This window comes from Diabrotica virgifera, chromosome 4, assembly GCF_917563875.1.
Source record: "Diabrotica virgifera virgifera chromosome 4, PGI_DIABVI_V3a".
Classification (NCBI taxonomy): domain Eukaryota; kingdom Metazoa; phylum Arthropoda; class Insecta; order Coleoptera; family Chrysomelidae; genus Diabrotica; species Diabrotica virgifera.
The window spans coordinates 80,126,774-80,146,623 of NC_065446.1; the positions used below are offsets into that span (position 1 = coordinate 80,126,774).

At 31.3% G+C, this 19,850-nt stretch overlaps 1 protein-coding gene across 1 annotated transcript in view; it reads left to right on the top strand.

The window, feature by feature from the left end:
- LOC114325786 (uncharacterized) overlaps window positions 1-19,850 on the top strand; it is a 119,986-nt gene that overhangs the window by 79,515 nt on the left and 20,621 nt on the right. The window contains exons 2-3 of the mRNA XM_028273914.2: window positions 5,845-6,113; window positions 14,223-14,339. Coding sequence (XP_028129715.1) covers window positions 5,845-6,113; window positions 14,223-14,339 — 386 coding nt within the window. The remainder of the gene's footprint in view (window positions 1-5,844; window positions 6,114-14,222; window positions 14,340-19,850) is intronic.

A 19,850-nucleotide genomic window follows, 5' to 3' on the forward strand; every position in this document is an offset into this window, starting at 1 on the left:
AAAAGTGGGTTTTTCCAACAAAATCTTTAATTTTCAACTAAACTTTTAGATAAGTAGTTGTTAATCAATAATTAAATAACTTGGTAACGTAAAAGCCCTTTCCGTATATTATAATTACAGAAGCCGATGGAAATTGAATGAACAGTTTAGCAACAATTGAAATGTTATTTAAAAATTTACGGTCGCTATAATAACGACAAAAATTATGATACCTAAGAATAACTATGATTTTTTCATAAAAAGATGGTATACCTATCTAATGTACTGTACAGAATTGAAATTGGACTATTTAAGCGGCCTCAGGAATATTTTAAAATTATAATCAATTTTTTGGTTTATAAACAAATAGAATATCTCGGGAAATATTAAACTAAATTAAATTGTGAAAACGGTATTCGAAAGGCATCGGCAGCATGCTTCTTTTAAAAGAAAAAACGTTTAATTATGACGAGTGGTTTCTGAGATACAACCGGTCAAAGTTGACCGGAATTTACGGCAAAGATATAAACAATAGGATCATAATTTTCAAACCATCACCTTTTTATTTTTGTCCGCTTTCTCCACACCAATTTTCATATCTTTAAAATCCTCATAACATATATTATTATAATAAAAACTATCGATAATACGTGTGAAAATTGCCAAAAATAGCAAAATTCCAATCAAAAATTAGGTTGGAGAAAATGTAACCCTCAAAGTTCAAAATCGGTATACGTTAAAATTCTCTCGGCTTCCCATGGAGCAATTTCCTTCATTCTTTTTTTGTTCCCAAGTAACTCGACTAGAGCCATCGAACTAACGCATTATTAAATGTCAAACTTGCTTTTGTTTTGTTATAATAAATTTATTTATTTATTATAACAAAATATTTTAATTTGTTTAAATAAAAATTGTTTAAATAATTATACAGCTTTCAAATGAGAATATTTATGTTTTTAACTTTAAAAGGTACACTTGTAGTAAGTTTATCTAAAAAAAAGCCTACAACTGGAAAAAATATGTAATTTTATGTTCTTATAAATAAATTAATCTATTATAACAAAACAAAAGCAAGTTTGACATTTAATAATGCATTAGTTCGATGGCTCTACTCGAGTTATTAGGGAACAAAAAAATAATGAATGAAATTGCTCCATGGGAAGCCGAGAAAATGCATTTTGTTAACGTATACCGATTTTGAACTTTGAGGGTTACATTTTCTCCAACCTAATTTTTGATTGGAATTTTGCTATTTATGGCAATTTTCACACGTATTATCGATAGTTTTTATTATAATAATATATGTTATGAGGATTTTAAAGATATAAAAATTGGTGTGGAGAAAGAGGACAAAAATAAAAAGGATTATGATCCTATTGTTTATATCTTTGCCGTAAATTCCGGTCAACTTTGACCGGTTGTATCTCAGGAACCACTCGTCATAATTAAACGTTTTTTCTTTTAAAAGAAGCATACTGCCGCTGCCTTTCGAATACCGTTTTCACAATTTAATTTAGTTTAATATTTCCCGAGATATTCTATTTGTTTATAAACCAAAAAATTGTTTATAATTTTAAAATATTCCCGAGGCCGCTTAAATAGTCCAATTTTAATTCTGTACAGTACATTAGATAGGTATACTATCTTTTTATGAAAAAATCATAGTTATTCTTATGCATCAGTATTATTGTCGTTATTATAGCGACCGTAAATTTTTAATTAACATTTTAATTGTTGCTAAACTGTTCATTCAATTTCCATAGACTTCTGGAATTATAATATACAGGGTGTTTCATTAATAATTGTCCATATAGTAACTGGAGAAACCTTAGCACAAAATACGAAGATTTAACCTAAAACACTTAAATAAAACGTGGCTCCTTACTGAGTTACAGGGTGTTTTATCTAAAAATTTAAAAACTATTTTTGCTCAGCATTTTAAAACTATTTGACGTATCCTTTTCATAATTGGCAGGAAGTATAGGTACTGTACAAACTACTAAATTATGTTAAACGAACGTTTCTGGCTATTACCAGAGGCGTACGACGGGGGAAATTGAATGGTTGACCCTTTCCAAATTCTACGCCACTGGCGGAATTTCTATTTTAGTTCAATTTTTGGATTCTCCAATACTTTCTATGAAAATAAGATACTCCTCATTCGTAACGATAAAGTCATTAGTTTTCGAGATCTTTGAAGTTAAAAATGAAACGACACGGTTATTTTGATTAATTTATTGTGTCGCTTCATTTTTAATTTCAAATATCTCGAAAACTAATCATTTTATCGTTACGAATTAAGAGTGTATTATTTACATAAAAAGTATTGGAAAATAAAAAAATTACACTAAAATAGCAATTTCATCAGTGGCGTAGAATTTGGGAAGGGTCAACCAGACTTTATCCCCTGTCGTACGCCTCTGGTAGTAGCTAGAAACATTTATTTATCTTAATTGAGTAGGATGTACAGTACTTACACTTTCTGCCAAGTATGATAAGAATACGCCAAATAGTTTTAAAGTACTGGGTACAAATAATTTTTAAATTTTAATCACGTGAATCATATCATAAATTAATCAAAATAACTGTGCGGTATCATATTTAACTTCAAATATCTCGAAAACTAATGACTTTATCGTTACCAATGAAGAGTATGTTATTTACGTAGAAAGTATTGGAGAATCTAAAAATGGCACTAAAATTGTAATTACTCCAGTGGCGTAGAATTTGAGAACGATCAACCATTCACTATCCCCTGTCGCACGCCTCTGATAGCAGCTAGAAACGTTTGTTTATCATTATTTAGTAGGGTGCATAGTAGTCGCACTTTCTGCCAAGTATGAAAATTATACGTTGAATAGTGTTAAAATGCTGAGCAAAAATAGTTTTTAAATTTTTAGATTAAACACCCTGTAACTCAGTAAGGAACCACATTTTATTTAAGTGTTTTAGGTTAAATCTTCGTATTTTGTGCTAAGGTTTCTCCAGTTACTATATGGACAATTATTAATGAAACACCCTGTATACGGAAAGGTCTTTTACGTTACCAAGTTATTTAATTATTGATTAACAACTACTTATCTAAAAGTTTAGTTAAAAATTAAAGATTTTGTTGGAAAAACCCGCTTTTTCCGGGGAAAGTTTTCGTCGAAGTAAATCAGAAAAAACACGTCTCTATGCAGAATTTAATTGCGGTGAATTTTTATTTAAGTGTTTTTGGTCCAAAGTTAAAATCTTTGGAGTTATAGAGCAAAAATTGAAAAAAACACGATTTTCAGGCGCCATTTTGTTTATAAAAAAAGTAGCACACTATCTGCGGACTTTGCATATCTATATTATTAATACATACAATAATAAGATTCGATTCCAGCAATAAAATTGCTGGTAAATAACTTTTCCTTGTATTTTGCTCATTAGCTCAGAGTATTGGGATTCCATATTCCAGCGACTTCTTTAACCTTTTTGTGTAATTCTCTATCTTTATGCTTCCTTTGCAGATCTTCTACCTCTTTACATTTTTCTTTCATCCACTCTTCCTTAGCTACATTTATCTTTCTCTCAATTTCCCTGTTAAGTTCTTTGTATCTTGTTAGGTTTCTGTTTTTTTACCATCCGTCTCATCTCCATTTGTAATATTTCGTTTATGATCCAATGTTTTCTTTGTTTACGGTTTTCTTTCTGTATATTTTGGTTTGCTGTTTCCAGAACAGTATTTTTAAAAAAACAGTAAAGACAGTTAAATAAGCTATAAAGACAGTAAAGGTCAAAATTATAACGTCTACGCCATAATCCATTTTCCTGAAGATTTTACGTTTAAACTAGCCTAAATGTATTCATCACTTTTTGTCATCGTCTACGTTTCTGACGCGTAAGTGAGGACGGATTTGTCGTATCAACAAGTCTAAATGTTTTGCACCAGTGGGCACCAGTTGGTAGTCTCCAAAAATGATTTGCCTCGTGCCTCCAGCGATATAATGCTTCGCAGTCATGCAACATGGTTGGCTGTTTCAAGTTGTCTGTTAAAGATTTTGCTGCTTTAGTATGAAGCAAACTCATTTTATGCATGCATTCCTTGACTGGCACATGTCCAGTAATGATACTTTTTGTGGAAGCTTATGTCTTGTTTATTCGATCGTAATCATCTTATTGTGTTGTTCTGGTACGGGAATGGGGGGCATGACGGGGTCTCGAGGTAAGACGGGGTACCGCACACAAACAAGAAACTACACGTTGGTGAATAGCATGCAGTAACTCAATAGGAAGAGTCATTCGACTAACGGTCCCTGCAAGAGAAACCGTGAATGAGAGTGCACGCGTTTTTTGTTTACAAACGGAAAACTGTTTTAGCGATCCGTTGATCTAATTTTGTGCAAGGACAACCATCGTTATTTTAAGGTAATTATGATCACCTCATTAATGTCTTTTTTATCGTTGTTTACTAGTATTCTTATTTTGATAATGGCATATTGTTTGTGTGAATACGTTAAACATTTAATTAGTGAATTTTTTTTTGTTCAAAGTTACCTTTTGAGGCAAGATGGGGTATTGGGTGCGGGGTATGATGGGACATTGGTGGTAAGTCTGGGTTAATTTAAATTTCTTAATAAATAACATTGGATTATTGTTTTAGATAATACCATGGTACGTACTTACAAGAAAAAAACAAAAAGAGGAGAGTGGTCGAGAGATGCTATGAAAACAGCCATAGATAAAGTGACATCGTCAGAACCCTGGGTAGGCTGCCAGATCTGTGGATGTTGAGATCACAATGCTTGTGCTAGGGTGGACAATGAAGATCTGGAGCAAATACACATTTGTTTGTTTTGTGAGAATTAATTAGCATCACCATCATGCCCCAATTCCATTACCCCATCATACCCCATAGTATGGGGCAAGATGGTTTTTCATAATGTTCTTATTAATGGCTAATTGTTGAAAAATGTGATAGGTTGATTTTCCAAAGATTGTACAAAATCATAGTTAGATTAATGACGTAACGTGCCATCAATTAGTAATAGTAATAAACGTAGTAATTATGTTGTATTTTTGTTATTTTCCTTAGCTACCCCATCATACCCCCCTTCCCCTAGATATTTTAGACCGTTTTTGGTTATCCTTAAAAACGTTGTGTTAAATGGTACCACAATAATGAATTAATTGGAAGGTACACAAAAGTTTGGGGGGGTTTAAGGGAACAGAACCCCCATAAAATTTTATTGGGTGGACAAATTTTACTATCGTTTTGTTTTAAGATGTTCCTGCCATAAGAATGATATACGTCCATTTTCAATAAAAAATCTCTAATAGTTTTCGATGATATTTCTTATTGAAAAATCGATTTTCATTTTGTAACTTCAAAGGGCTGTAACTTTTTTTATGAGCACATTTGTACTAAGGTAAGTTAGGTTCAACTGAACTCTTTTTGACCCCAGAATGTGTGGTATAATTTACGACCAATCTTTTCGGGACATATATTAGGTATATGTATATATACCTATAACCCTGTATATAGGTACTTTATTCTGGAACAATCCACGCTCATCTCTAGCCATCAGCTCGTCACGCCCACTTGAGGTAAATTCTCGAACACTCTTTTCCCCTCCAGTACCGCCTCGATCAGTCGATAGCGTCCTTCTAACACGTCTCGAGTTGTACGGGGTTGTCATACGGGGGTCCGTCAAGAGTTCTCTTTCGTTACATTATTTTACACATTACTATTAGCCTCTGGTCGCTACCTACATCTGCTGAGTTGAGGCATCATACGAAAGATAAATGTAAAATGTAACAGTTATTATTCCTGATCAAGTTTTGTTAACTTTTACAAATAAGTTTGAATTTTTCTTGAAATAAATTTTTTCCTTGCAGATTTTACTATTATACTATTGCACACATCTGCAAGCAGCGGATAATGATTTAGAAGATCCTCCTGAAGGTTACTACGCATTTATAGAATCTCCAAATGCTGAGCCTCCAAGAGTACGCCCACCGCCATATACACATGTGCTTGTCGATTGCAGAGAAGATGATTCAAGATCACCTCAAGGTTCCTTATTCAATCTTTGTGGCGACTTAAATAAAGGAACCATTCCTAAAAACCCCATGGGACAAAATGTTTTGGGCTCTCCATATCCATTGTAAGTATTTATACTCTCGTTTTATTTAAAGAACATTTAAAATATCATTTTTAGGAAGAGAGAGAGAGAAAGAGAAAGAGAGACAGAGAAAGGCAGAGAGAGAGAGAGAGAGAGAGAGAGAGAGAGAGAGAGAGAGAGGAGAGGGAGAAAGAGAGAGAACCTCCCGATGTCATTATTAGTGTTGCCCAAAATCGGTCTTGGTCTTGCAGTCTTGGTCTTGTTCTTGCGTTTTCGTAAGACCAAGACCAAGACTTGAGCAAGAACAAGACTAAGCCTGCGAGACTCTTGCCTCTTGCAGTTAGAACGGAGAGTCGTTTTAGGGAGTATACAGGGTGCGCCAAACCTCTGGTCTTCTTTGATTACGGCTAAACTATGAGATATACAAAAAAATGTTTATAACAAAACTAATGTGTATCAAAGAGGTCTATAATTTAAAATTATTTTCAATTATACAGGGTGAGTCATAATGACCGTATGAACCAAAGTTTTATTTTTTTAAATGGAACACCCTGTATATTAAATCATTTTTGAATATATTATTTAAAAATATGAAAAATTTGTATAAGGTCTTATAGGCCTAAAGTTAATAATTTTCGAAATATTTACATTTTTATTGAGAAAAATGGTAATATTTATAGGGTTGTGGATTATGTTTCCAAGGAAATAAAAATTTAGGTGATAGGTCAAAGTTTTTAAAATATAGTGTTATTTTAAAATAATTTAATATTTTTTACTTTTAGCCATAAAATATACAGTGTGATCACTATTTGCAAATACAAAATTTTCTCATTTTTTTTAAATGGGACACCCTGTATATTAGTTTTGCGTTTTGTAGTAAATATTACAACCTTTCTTTTGGTATAAGGTAGTATGTACCTAGCATGTTTCGTTCTGTAGATATTTTAAAAAAACTATAGATTTTACCTTTTTTGCGGATTTTTTATTTAAAAATTTTTTTGCAAAAAAAATAATTATAATCTGGTTTTAGAAACATACACTAAAATATAAAATATGAAAATAAAAACGTAATTAAAGATTAAAATAAATCGTATGTTAGTACAATTCAATTGAATTTAATAACTTTAAATTATTTTACAAAAAATATTTTACCATATTAATGAATACATAAATTAGTTACTAAATTAAATAAACAACCAAATTTTAAATCAATCGTAGTAATTCTTCTACCGCAGCAACTTTCCTATACCAAATTAATTGTTAGTTATATTGTATTTACGAGTAAGATCAGTTAATAACTTTTTAATTTACCTACATCTTGAGAACGTATAAAGTATGCTTTGAAACAAATGAACGTTATGGAAGTATATTAAGAAGTAAATAGTATCTATGTACCTACTCGTGTCACAAAATCTGGTAATAATTTCTAATGGTTTCGCCCAAAACAAATGTCATATCCAAAAATGTTTCGGTTAAAAAATTAAAATTTAAAATAAAAAAAATTGTTACAAAAATTTCAACTACAAAAGTATTCCCAGTTTTTGCGACACCAGTAAATACTATTTATATTAATAAATAATTTGGATGATACATTTAACATTCATTTGTTTCAAAGCATACTTTATAATAATTTTTATATTCTCAAGATGTATGTAAGTAAATTTAAAAGGTAAATTAAAAGTTTAACTAAATACAATTTAACTAACAATTAATTTGGTACAGGAAAGTTGCTGTAGTAGAAAAATTACTACGGTTGATTTAAAATTTGGTTGTTTATTTAATTTAGTAACTAATTTATGCATTCATTAATATGGTAAAATATTTTTTGTAAAATAATTTAAAGTTATTAAATTCAATTGAATTGTACTAACATACGATTTATTTTAATCTTTAATTACGTTTTTATTTTCATATTTTATATTTTAGTGTATGTTTCTAAAACCAGATTATAATTATTTTTTTTGCAAAAAAATTTTTAAATAAAAAATCCGCAAAAAAGGTAAAATCTATAGTTTTTTTAAAATATCTACAGAACGAAACATGCTAGGTACATACTACCTTATACCAAAAGAAAGGTTGTAATATTTACTACAAAACGCAAAACTAATATACAGGGTGTCCCATTTAAAAAAAATGAGAAAATTTTGTATTTGCAAATAGTGATCACACTGTATATTTTATGGCTAAAAGTAAAAAATATTAAATTATTTTAAAATAACACTATATTTTAAAAACTTTGACCTATCACCCAAATTTTTATTTCCTTGGAAACATAATCCACAACAATAATTTCTCAATAAAAATGTAAATATTTCGAAAATTATTAACTTTAGACCTATAAGACCTTATACAAATTTTTCATATTTTTAAATATAATATTCAAAAATGATTTAATATACAGGGTGTTCCATTTAAAAAAATAAAACTTTGGTTCATACCGTCGTTCTGACTCACCCTGTATAATTGAAAATAATTTTAAATTATAGACCTCTTTGATACACATTAGTTTTGTTATAAACATTTTTTTGTATATCTCATAGTTTAGCCGTAATCAAAGAAGACCAGAGGTTTGGCGCACCCTGTATAAGTTAGGCAATATTCTTAGATACTCTATAAGAAACAAAAATAATTGTAAAAAAATTTTGAAAATTTAATTTATGCGCATTACGAACAACACCATAAACATACAGAGCATATTAAAATATCCATTAAAAAAACACGACACATTTGACATGTACTAATTGTCCAAATTTTGAGAATAGTCGTCTTCTAATCATAACATAACATTCCTGCGTTGCGACGCCTACAGTAATATCGAATATCGTATACAAACTTTTTAAAAATGTGTCGCCTTAGCTAATAGAAAGTAGACTTAATAAGTATATAAGTAATTAATTTTTTTCATTATTAATTTTCTAGGAATCCAAACACCAGAAATCTTATCGGTATACATACTATTATAGTACGACTATTATGTATTGTTTATGCTGACTGTGCTATGAGGTCACTCGGCTAATCAAAATTTGCCGAAAGAGCGCGGTTATTATTTAAAAGTGTCATAAGATAATGATACGAGACAAAAGTACAGATAATGCCGAATATCGTGTAAACAAAATACCGAAATATTATTTTAACGATATACACTTCTCCAAACGGGTCATTTTTAATGTCTCAAATTTCCTAAACCTGTTGTCCGATTTAAGTGATTTTTTTAATATGTTTTCTAATTCTTTATAAATATTGCTGTAATAATATTGTTGCTAGATAGGTCAATTATTGTCATTGTATACCGGGTGTACCAATCAAACTGTTTTTCTCACTCTGTGGAATATTCTAGCATTATTCTAACTTATTATTCAAGCATGCAATAGCATACTGAAATTAAAACCCAACTATAGCCTCATATTTTCTTAGCATTATGTTTTTTTATTCATTCACTTATATTGGATAATAAAAAAGTTAGGTACTTTTTTAATCAGCCATATTTTCATTAATACATAATGTTTTTAAATAAGTATGGCAAACTCTAATGGGTAATTCTGCACGAAAAAGTAATGACAGTTTGCTTCATAATGGTTGACAGTAATGCTTCGTTTCCCAAATAGGGGGTGTTGAAATTTTTCTTGCAAACTGACGATTTATTTATTGCTCTAAAACCGGTTGAGATATGCAAATGGAATTTTGTGGGTTTTGAGAGGTAGTTTTAACTTTATAAGTTAGTTAGAACATAGGCAGGTATCACTTAGATCGTAGGTTCAAACCCCACCCGGTGCCAGATATTTAGGTATTTAATTTGGCTAGTCTTTACTATGGCTATGATATTCAAACTTAAAATGTACCTCTCTGTTACGTTGATCTAAGATATTATGCAATAGGCTAATGGCCATCTTCGAGACTTGCAAGACTCTTGCTGCAAGACCAAGACCAAGACCGGGAGAGCAATACCAAGACCAAGCAGTGGCGGCTCGTCAGAGGAGGCAAGGGAGGCTCAGCCTCCCCATAAATTTTTTACACACTCTACACTGTTTTGTTTATCATGAATCGCGAAAACAACAAGTACAACTCTCACTATTATACAACGTGTAAATTCCATATTATCACTAATTATCCATACGTACGGAGCATTAACATTAGAACGCATGATCGCGTCTCAGTTTTATTACATATTATTGTAGGAAGGACCCTGGGTTATCCCGAGATGCATGAACGGAGCACGGAGCCGAGAAGCCCAACAGTCTCCGTTGCTAATGCTCCGTGCAGCGCAGCAGGCGTTTAAGGAGACCCGGTCTCCTAACAGTGGCATCTACGGTGCCATCACACGCTGCCCGGAGATATACCAAGGGAGGCAGAATAGCTTATCGGCTCCGTTGCGTGGTTGCGTGCGTCTCGGGACAACGAATTTTAGGGTCCTGACTAAAAATACATAATGAAAATCTAAAAGTGCGAATTTTGTTATGAAATTTGGTATGTGGGGTTATAATAATATTTGGAACAACTTGCTCAAATAACTTTTTCCGATATCTCTAACTCAAAGCAAAATATCGGTAATTTATGGTGTTTTTGAATTCGCAGTAGGCCGCGTTGAGAATTAAAAAAAATTCAGTTGAGTATCTTAAAAAATTTGAAACTTCATTATGTATGGACTACAAAACTTCAAATATGTATTTATTTTGATATGCGAGGTATCTATTTACAAATAGATGGAATTGTTAACAAATAAACGACACAAACTTTGGTATTAAACTTTTACAATCAGACTAACTATTTTTAAAATGATATGATATCATGAAATTATGAATTAGGATGATATTATGAAATGTAAATAAAAAATGGTCAAAAAATGGGGCCCTAAATTACATTTTTTGTCGCATTTTTTTGCTAGTGCAAATTTGTCTAGATATTTTACAGTTAGGTATAGCCTCCCCTATTGTAAAAATCATGAGCCGCCACTGAGACCAAGACCAAGATCAGGTGCACTGGCGCAAGACCAAGACCAAGACTGTCTAAGTCTCGTCTTGGTCTCGCATTTGGGCAACACTAGTCATTATGTATGTAACATTTTTCAAATATCTGTCGCTGTTTCGCTGGATGCCCTGCATCCGAAAAGTCTAATTTTCCATGGCTCTGGCGTATGGAACAAGCTGAATTTGACCGACATTAGTTATGACTTTGAGGGCCGCTGTGATTTGTAACTTATTCGCACATAACTTCGACTCAAGAAAACCCCACAATAATAATATTTAAATCAGTAGGTTTCTTTTTTGAAAAATGACTTTGGCAGAGCCAATTAAATCAATAGTTTTACAATAATTTACAATTTCAGTTTACTTAGGTACATATACAGAGAGGACGATTGAGTTGGAATAAATTCATTACCTCGAGAATAGGCAAATTTGAAGAAAAATCCTGAGACAGGTCGATTTTTATTTTTAAATTATGACTTTTTGGCATATATATCATACTAGTGACGTCATCCATCTAAGCGTGATGACGTAGTCAATGATTTTTTTAAATGAGAGTAGGGGTTGTGTGGCAGCTCATTCGAAAGGTTATTTAATTCTCTATTTAGTAGTATAAACGTTAACATAATTATTTAGATAGGATGTCCAAAAAAATTTTTAATTAAATTAATCGATACAAGAAGAAGAATGTATGTAATTAATTTATTTCAAAATACATTTGAGTGCTGTCAGAAAACAGAAATAAATGTTTATATGACAAATAAACATTGCTTTTCGCTTAAATTCAATGTTAAAACTGGCACCAACCTGTATCTTAGCAGGGTGAACATTGAATTTAAGCGGGAAGCAATGTTTATTTGTGAAATAAACATTATTACCTGTTTTTCTAAGAGCAGTAAAATGCATTTTGAATTAAATAAATTGCTTACATTCTTCTTTTTCTGTAAAGTAATTTAATAAAAAAAATGTTTGTACACCCTGTGTATAAATAGTTATGTTATTATTTATATTCCTAAATAGAGAATTAAATAACCTTTCAAATGAGCTATCACACGACCCCTACTCTCATTTCAAAAAAATCATTGATTACGTCATCACGCCCAGATGGATGACGTCAGTAGTATGATATATATGTCAAAAAGTCACAATTTAAAAATAAAAATCGACCTGTCTTACTTTTTCCCTCCAAATTTGCCCATTCTTGAGATAATCCAACAATATTCCAACTCAAACGTCCTCACTGTATAATAAACAAGAATTAAAAACCGCTAAACGCTGTAAAAATGAGTGGCGCATACAATATTCCAGCTACAAAAGATCTGATATGAATATTACGTGGCGCGAAAATGTATTTTCATTTTGATGCAAAACAAAATTCTAGTTTTATTTTAAAACATTTTTCCATAATGTTTGCTAAATTTGAAGTAAACGCGCCACAAAAGAGTTTCAAAATTCAATCTGTATCAAAGTTACTCTTTTGTGGCGCGTTTTACTTCAAATTTAGCAAATATTATGAAAAAATCTTTTAAAATAAAACTAGAATTTTGTTTTGCATCAAACTGAAAATACATTTTCGCACCACGTAATATTCATTTCAGATCTTTTGTAGCTGGAATATTGTATGCGCCACTCATTTTTACGGCGTTTAGCGGTTTTTTATTCTTGTATCAGGAGTTTTTCAAAGGTATTTAATGTATGAAGTTAAATGGAATGTTTCTCGATTACACGTTAAGCTTTATAAATAGTCGCCTTTGTCGCATTATCACCCAAATTATCTAGTGTCCATCGAATGTACACTAGATTTTTTTTCTATTCGAAATAGATTGAAAAAAATATTGAAATGGCCGGCAAATGAACTCGAATTGCCCACTGCCAGATCAAATTTAGCGTCGTAACCATTACAACTACATAAACCATTTAGGGAATAATCGTTAATTGGATTATACTTTTATAGCTTAATCACTTCTAAACGGCTTAACCGATTTTGATCACTAAACATGAGTTTGAAACGTATTGGCAAGTAGTATCTGATGAATCTAAGGTCAAGTATGATAACTGAAGCTATTACAGGAATTATTGAGCTTGAAAAACCGTTTTTCCAATAAGAAATAGATTTGACCATACTTATGAAGCCTATAACTTAAAATTCGAATTTTCTCGAATATGAGGTATACACCATTAGATTCGTCTAGGGTTCTTCTACAAACGCTCAGTTATTGGTGCAATTCGTAGGTTGAAATTTTGAGTAATTGTCGAAAAACCAAAATTTTCAAAGTTTAGTTTTTCAGTTTTTCGGCTATACTGAGCCGTGTGTATGTCTGATCCTGGCGGCTTAGAAACCATTTGAAAGCATAACTCAATACTATTGATTTGGTGTGTTTGCGGTTCTCCTGTCTCTTTTTGAACCGAAGATATATACCCCCAAAAATATGCCGTTTTGTACCTACCAAGTCCTATAGCTGGCTTATGAGTGGTCAAAAGTCACAAACTACATCGGTTCTGAATCGGTCCTGACCCCTCTTCAAACAGAGAAAAAAATTCAGATTGGTTTAACTTTTCCACATACATACATACATACATACATACATAGCGACACACATTTTCCCTTTTTTAAATAAGAATTGAGTCATATTTCTGAGCTCGGTAACTTTTGAATGGTATAACCGATTTTCAAAACTAGACATGCGTTAGAAAGGTAATTATCAGTACTATCATAGTTGAGAGGCCTATCTTCAACATTATTCATCCTTACGCGTCATATTGGATTTACCCGAAGTTCTAAATAAAGACTTATAACAAATTAAGATTTTTAAATTTAAAGAACTTAAATGTGTGGTGTTATTCTAAAAAAACATTAAGAAGTATTCAGTAATAAGAAGACATAAATTTTCATTAGCCCACATATATTAATAAAGCGCTATAAGAAGTATTCACTTCTGTCGGCAGTCACCATGTGCCACGCGCCGTTTATTGCTTATTTTTTTAATGGCATCTAGTATTAATACAATATGTAAGTTTATTAATTATATACCAAATTCCACCATAAATGATCTTAAACATTAAGATCTTAATATATTGAAGAACTCTTCTAAAAAATTACAACACTGACTGTTTAGAATAAACATACCAAAAAATTGATTTATTTACGTTGTATAACCGAATTAGTTAATATTTTTACTTTCATTTTCAGTGAACTGATTAGAAACATGACACTGAAATATCTCAGTCGAACGTTACCAATTCTTAAGGCGGACGAAACCTTACCAAAAGTTGCACAACTACAAGACGATTACATCAACCAAAATAGGTTAGTATAAAAAGCATGGAATGGTGGCTTAAGATTTAAATAATAGCCCATATATTATATATTTTATTTGTAAATGAGGGGGAGGTGGCTCGGTACTTCTTTATTCTTGTATGTACTGTATAAAACGTACGGCGAATAACAAAGGTATCGAATAATAGACGAGCGGCACACCCCCAAAAAAGCGCTTATTTCTCGAGATACTGACCACGGTGGGGTGAATGGGTAATTTTGGTCATACTGTATGTTTTTGATGGTGCTGAAAACGAAAATTAGGTTTATTTTGAATTTTATGTGGGGGAACATTGTCAAAATCGCAATTTTACCCTAAAAATATTTTAATATTATTTTCTGAAGTTTTTATAGTACACATTTCTCGCCTTTCTAAAGACAACGAGACAACTGTTTAAAGCTTTTAATATTATTCTAATAAAAGTTATGAATTTTTTAAAGTAAAAGGTGCACATTTCTGAATTGATTAATCACAAATTAATAAAATGAAAAGATTAATCGCAAAAGTTGAGTGACGAAATTTGAAATTTAGCTTATTTTGAACTCTATTCGGTTTTGCGATTTAACTTTGCAATTCAGGAATCTTCACATTTTACTTTAAAAAACTCTTATTTTTTATTAGAATAATAAAAAAAGCCTGTAATAGACTGAAAGCTTGAAACAGGTCCCATTGTCTTCAGAAAGGTGAGAAATAGGTCTGTTGATTAATAGCAAGCTAAAAATTTGTTAAGCTTAAGGGTGTCTAGTCGGACAAACTTTGATATATGGGAACACTGGAACAGGGGAAGTCTTAACCCTCCGTTACTCGCACACGGTGTGGGAGACCGGGCCTGTAAATAAATTCCTGTAACTCTGCTTGTAGTGGGGATTTTGAATGGCTACTTCGTATACTTCTTCAGTGGTCAATCAACTGTGGGTAAAGTCAGTTCGCAGTGTAAAAAATAGTACTGTCCTTTTGTTATTACGCAACACGGTCCCGTACACCGTGTGCGAGTATTTGTGCACCAATTTTTGTGTTTGGATCACACATCGATATTTTTAATTAGTAAGGTAATTTAAGATCTTTTCCTTATTTTCAATGTTTATAGATTAGTTTATTTATATTTTTTATATATAAATATAAATATATAACTTACCCAGAACCATCAGAATGAGGTTTAGGGAGATATGTGGTTTACCAACAGAACAAGTACCAGTCGTAACACCAGGAACTTCAGATCGCTGTGCTGTTTGTGATTGGAAGAAAAATAGAAAAACAAAGTTTTACTGCCAAATATGCTCAAAATATCTGTGTTTGGAACACCATTGTTCCAATGAATGTGACACCATTGTGTATTTCATGTTTTAAAAACGTTAATTAATTTTTATAACTTTTTTTGTTACTACAATTACTCTTTATTTTTAATTTTTTTGTGTATTGAATTAAGATCTAAAGTTCTTAGTAAACAAATTTAACCATATTCAATTTTTTTTTCACTTCCAAAGTTTTTGTATATACATATAAATGGATAACAATGAAAATTATTAAATTTTTGATTAAAGTAATATAATGTGAACACAAACGCATATCTACAAAATTATATGATCATATATTCATTAAATAATTTAATCGTACACAATTTTGCAAAAAAAAATAATTTTAAAACACTGCTGACCCATATTTTTGGACCCGGTCTCCTGCACCGTGCGCGAGTATCCGATCACAAAAAGTTGGCGCGAGTAACGAAAGGTTAATTGAGGAACAGGTTAAAAATTTGGAACGGTCAGACCACGAAAACGGCACATGTATTTTGTCCGACAGAACAGACTTAAACTCTCCGAACAGAGATTAAACTCTCATGCAAAAATCAGACTGCTATTTATCACCAAATGGGCGTTTTAATGAGTGGAACATGTAGAATATGTCAAATGACAGGAATTATGACAGGTGATAAATAGCAGTCTGATTTTTGCATGAGAGTTTAATCTCTGTTCGGAGAGTTTAAGTCTGTTCTGTCGGACAAAATAAATGTGCCGTTTTCGTGGTCTGACGGTTCCAAATTTTTAACCTGTTCCACAATTAAAACTGCACCTGTTACAGTGTTCCCATATATTAAAGTTTATCCGACTAGACACCCTTAAGCTATTAACACATTTTCAGCTTGCTATTAATCAACTTTTTTTTCATACGCGGGATCCAGACCTAAAATATATACTATAAAAATTTCAGAAAAAAAAAATTAAAATGGAACAGAGTTGTAGCGAGTTAAACGCAAAAAACGTGATTTTATTTTTTTATTTTATTTTTACGGTAAATTTGCGTTTTTGACAATGTTCCGTCACATAAAATTCAAAATAAACCTCATTTTCGGTTTAAGCTCCATCAAAAACATAAAGTATGACCAAAATTAGCCATTTACCACACCGTGGTCAGTACGTGGTCATTTGGGGGGTGCCTGCCACTCGCCTATAATTAGTAGGCGAAAACGTTGCAAAAGCAATTTGCAAACAAAATTCTCCAAAATTGAGATCTTTTCAACCTGATCGTACACACTGGAGGAAAGCATTTGTAATAAATTGTAAGATAGTACATTATTTGACGGTTTTTGCTGTAAATTTTGAAGAACCGTTTGGATTGAGATGAAATTTGGTATATGCATAGCCAACATGTCAAAGAAAAAAAGTGATATTGTGCCGATGTGTGCTTTTGCCCTGGGGTGAGTTTCATCCCTTCTCGGGGGTGAAAAAATATCCAAAATAAGTTCGGAATTCGATAAACTGAATAATTCTAAGCAACTTTTATTCTATACAGTTTTTTTAATAATTAAATATTTTTCGAGTTATTTGCGAGTGAAATGTTCATTTTTCAACAAAACAAACACGTTTTTAGACAATTTTTCGCAAATAATTCAAAAAGTTTTCTACCGAAAAAACCATTCTTAGCAAAAATATAGCTTGTAAAAAAGTGAAAAAAAAAATGGTGTATACATGAAGTTTCTAGACCTAGTAGAAGCAGAGTTATAGCTAGAGAAGAATGGGTTCATATTCGCCAAATTTCAAATAAATATATTTCAACGTGAAATAACCAAAAAATGAAGCTCTCTTTGAAAAAACTCATTAAAACTTTTTTAAAGAGTTTAAAAAGCTTTATTTCTATTTTTATAAAAAAAGATTCTAGCATCAAATATAAGCAAGTTACGCTCAAAATACAGTTGGTCTCTTTTGATTTGGAAAAATAAAATCGGGAAAATTACCCCCTAATTAACAACTTAAATACAATTAATCGTTACCGCTTCAAAAGTTTCTTTATTTATGTTGTGTTTATATGATCTCTAAGTTTCATTGATTCAACGTGCTTCTTTTTGAAAAAAAAAATGGTGAAAGTAAAATTTTTAAAATATTTAATTTTGAAAAAAATGCTTTTTTTCAAAATAACTTAAAAATTATTAGTAATACCAAAAATCTCAAAGAGTAATGAAATGTACGTTTTGCTTTTCTGGATATTTTAGATTTTTGTTTTCCTGTTAGACAAATAGTTATTTATGAAACAGTTCGTGAAGTATGCTTTTTGTGAACGAACGCGATGTTTAGAGCACGAGCGACAACGGAGCGAGTGCTATACATCGCGTAAGTTCGCAAAAAGTTCTTTACGCACAGTTTCATACAATATTTTATCTATGATGAATAGATAAAAAAACTGTAACTCTTCGTCACTGGAATTTATTTCTATTCTACAATTTTTAGAACTTTGACATTTAAAAATTCTAACTTCTTTCAAACCACAAAGCTGTCAAAACTTTTGTCGTAATTTATTGCTCATTATGTCATCACCATGACAACGCGAAAGTTAAGGATATTTGATTATTTGAAAGTGTGTCAAAAACAGTGCGAAAAAGTAAGTTTAAAATACATTGTTACTTCACGTACACTTTAAATACTTCACGCACTGCTATCTATAATGACAGTTTTCACAAACTAAAAACTTATACATAATATGACATAGAGTAGATGTTATAAGTTTTAAAAAAAAATAAAAATAAACCATTTTTTAAACACTTTAAAAAAGTTGTAATGAGTGTTCCCCAAAAAATCTTCCGAATTTGACGAATAAGAACCTACTTTTCATTAGCTACAACTTTGCTTCTACTGCGTCTACAGACTTCATATATGCACCATTTTTTTAACTTTTTTATAAGTTATATTTTTATTAAGAATATTTTTTTCGACAAAATACTTACTTTTTGAGTTATTTGCGAAAAACCGTCTAAAAACGTCGTTATTTTGTTGAAAAATTAACATATTCACTCGCAAATAACTCGAAAAGTGTTGACTTGGTGAAGAAATTCTATAGAACAGAAGTTGCTTAGAATTAATTAGTCAGTTTATCGAATTCCGAACTTATTTTGGACATATATTTTTCACTCACGAGAAGGGGTGAAACTCACCCCAGGGTAAAAGCACATATCGGCACAATATCACTTTTTTTCTTTTACTTATTAGCTATCTATGTGTACGCCAAATTTCATGCCAATCTAAGCGGTTCTTTATAATGTAGAGGTTTTGCAATATTTTACCGTTAAAGAAGGTACTAAGAGTAACATCTACCCTTGCTAATAGGTTAAACGTTTAGGGCTAAACATATTAATTGGGAGTTACCCCCTGAAAACAAAATTGATCGGACTTTCCAGCATTTCATATCATTTCGAAAATAAAGGTCCACAGGGAAAAAATGAATTTCATGTAGCCATCTGCATACCATATACCTATTACAAACATTTTTATGAAAAAATCCTTTTTAAAGGGAGTAATTATTAAAAATAACACTTTTGCGCTTGCGCATAGTGATAAACACCAGTTTCAACAGCTGTTTCCGTTGGCTTTTGTAAATTACTCCACGATTTAAAAACATATCCCGGTGTGCATCACTTACGATTTGACAGACAAAAAATAAATTGACAATAAAAGTTATCAAAACTTTAAACGCGTTTTTCTCAAATTTGTTTTTTCAAAGGCGCTGTACATTGTAACTCCAATGTACGTGCTCAAAAACTACTTGACCGATTCACTTGAAATGTTGCATAAATTTTCTTGCATTTCGTGAAGTAACGCTGTCTAGATATTTTTTCATTTTATTCTTATTTTTTTATTTTTTTTTGGTATTTTTTTTTGAAGAATAGGATGGAATGACCACATAAGCCGAAGACGATCAGTGGGAAGACCACGAAAACGATGAAACGACAACTTACTAGAGGCACATTGAAAAAACAGAGTCATGTCTATACAAAAAGAAGAAGAAAAAGATTCTTATTTTTTTGTTTAAAAATAATAGATATGCTGCTTTTCACCTGTTTTACCAAAAAGTTCGTTATTTTGACTTCTGAGTACTAATACCAAAAACTCAAAAATCGTTAAAACTAAAAAGCTCATAAGCTAATAAAATCTTTTTGAACTTTTTGTTTCACATAGTCCAGTGACAAGTTCTGATGTCCACCGTAAAATTTTTGGAGATGTCTAAAAATTTGC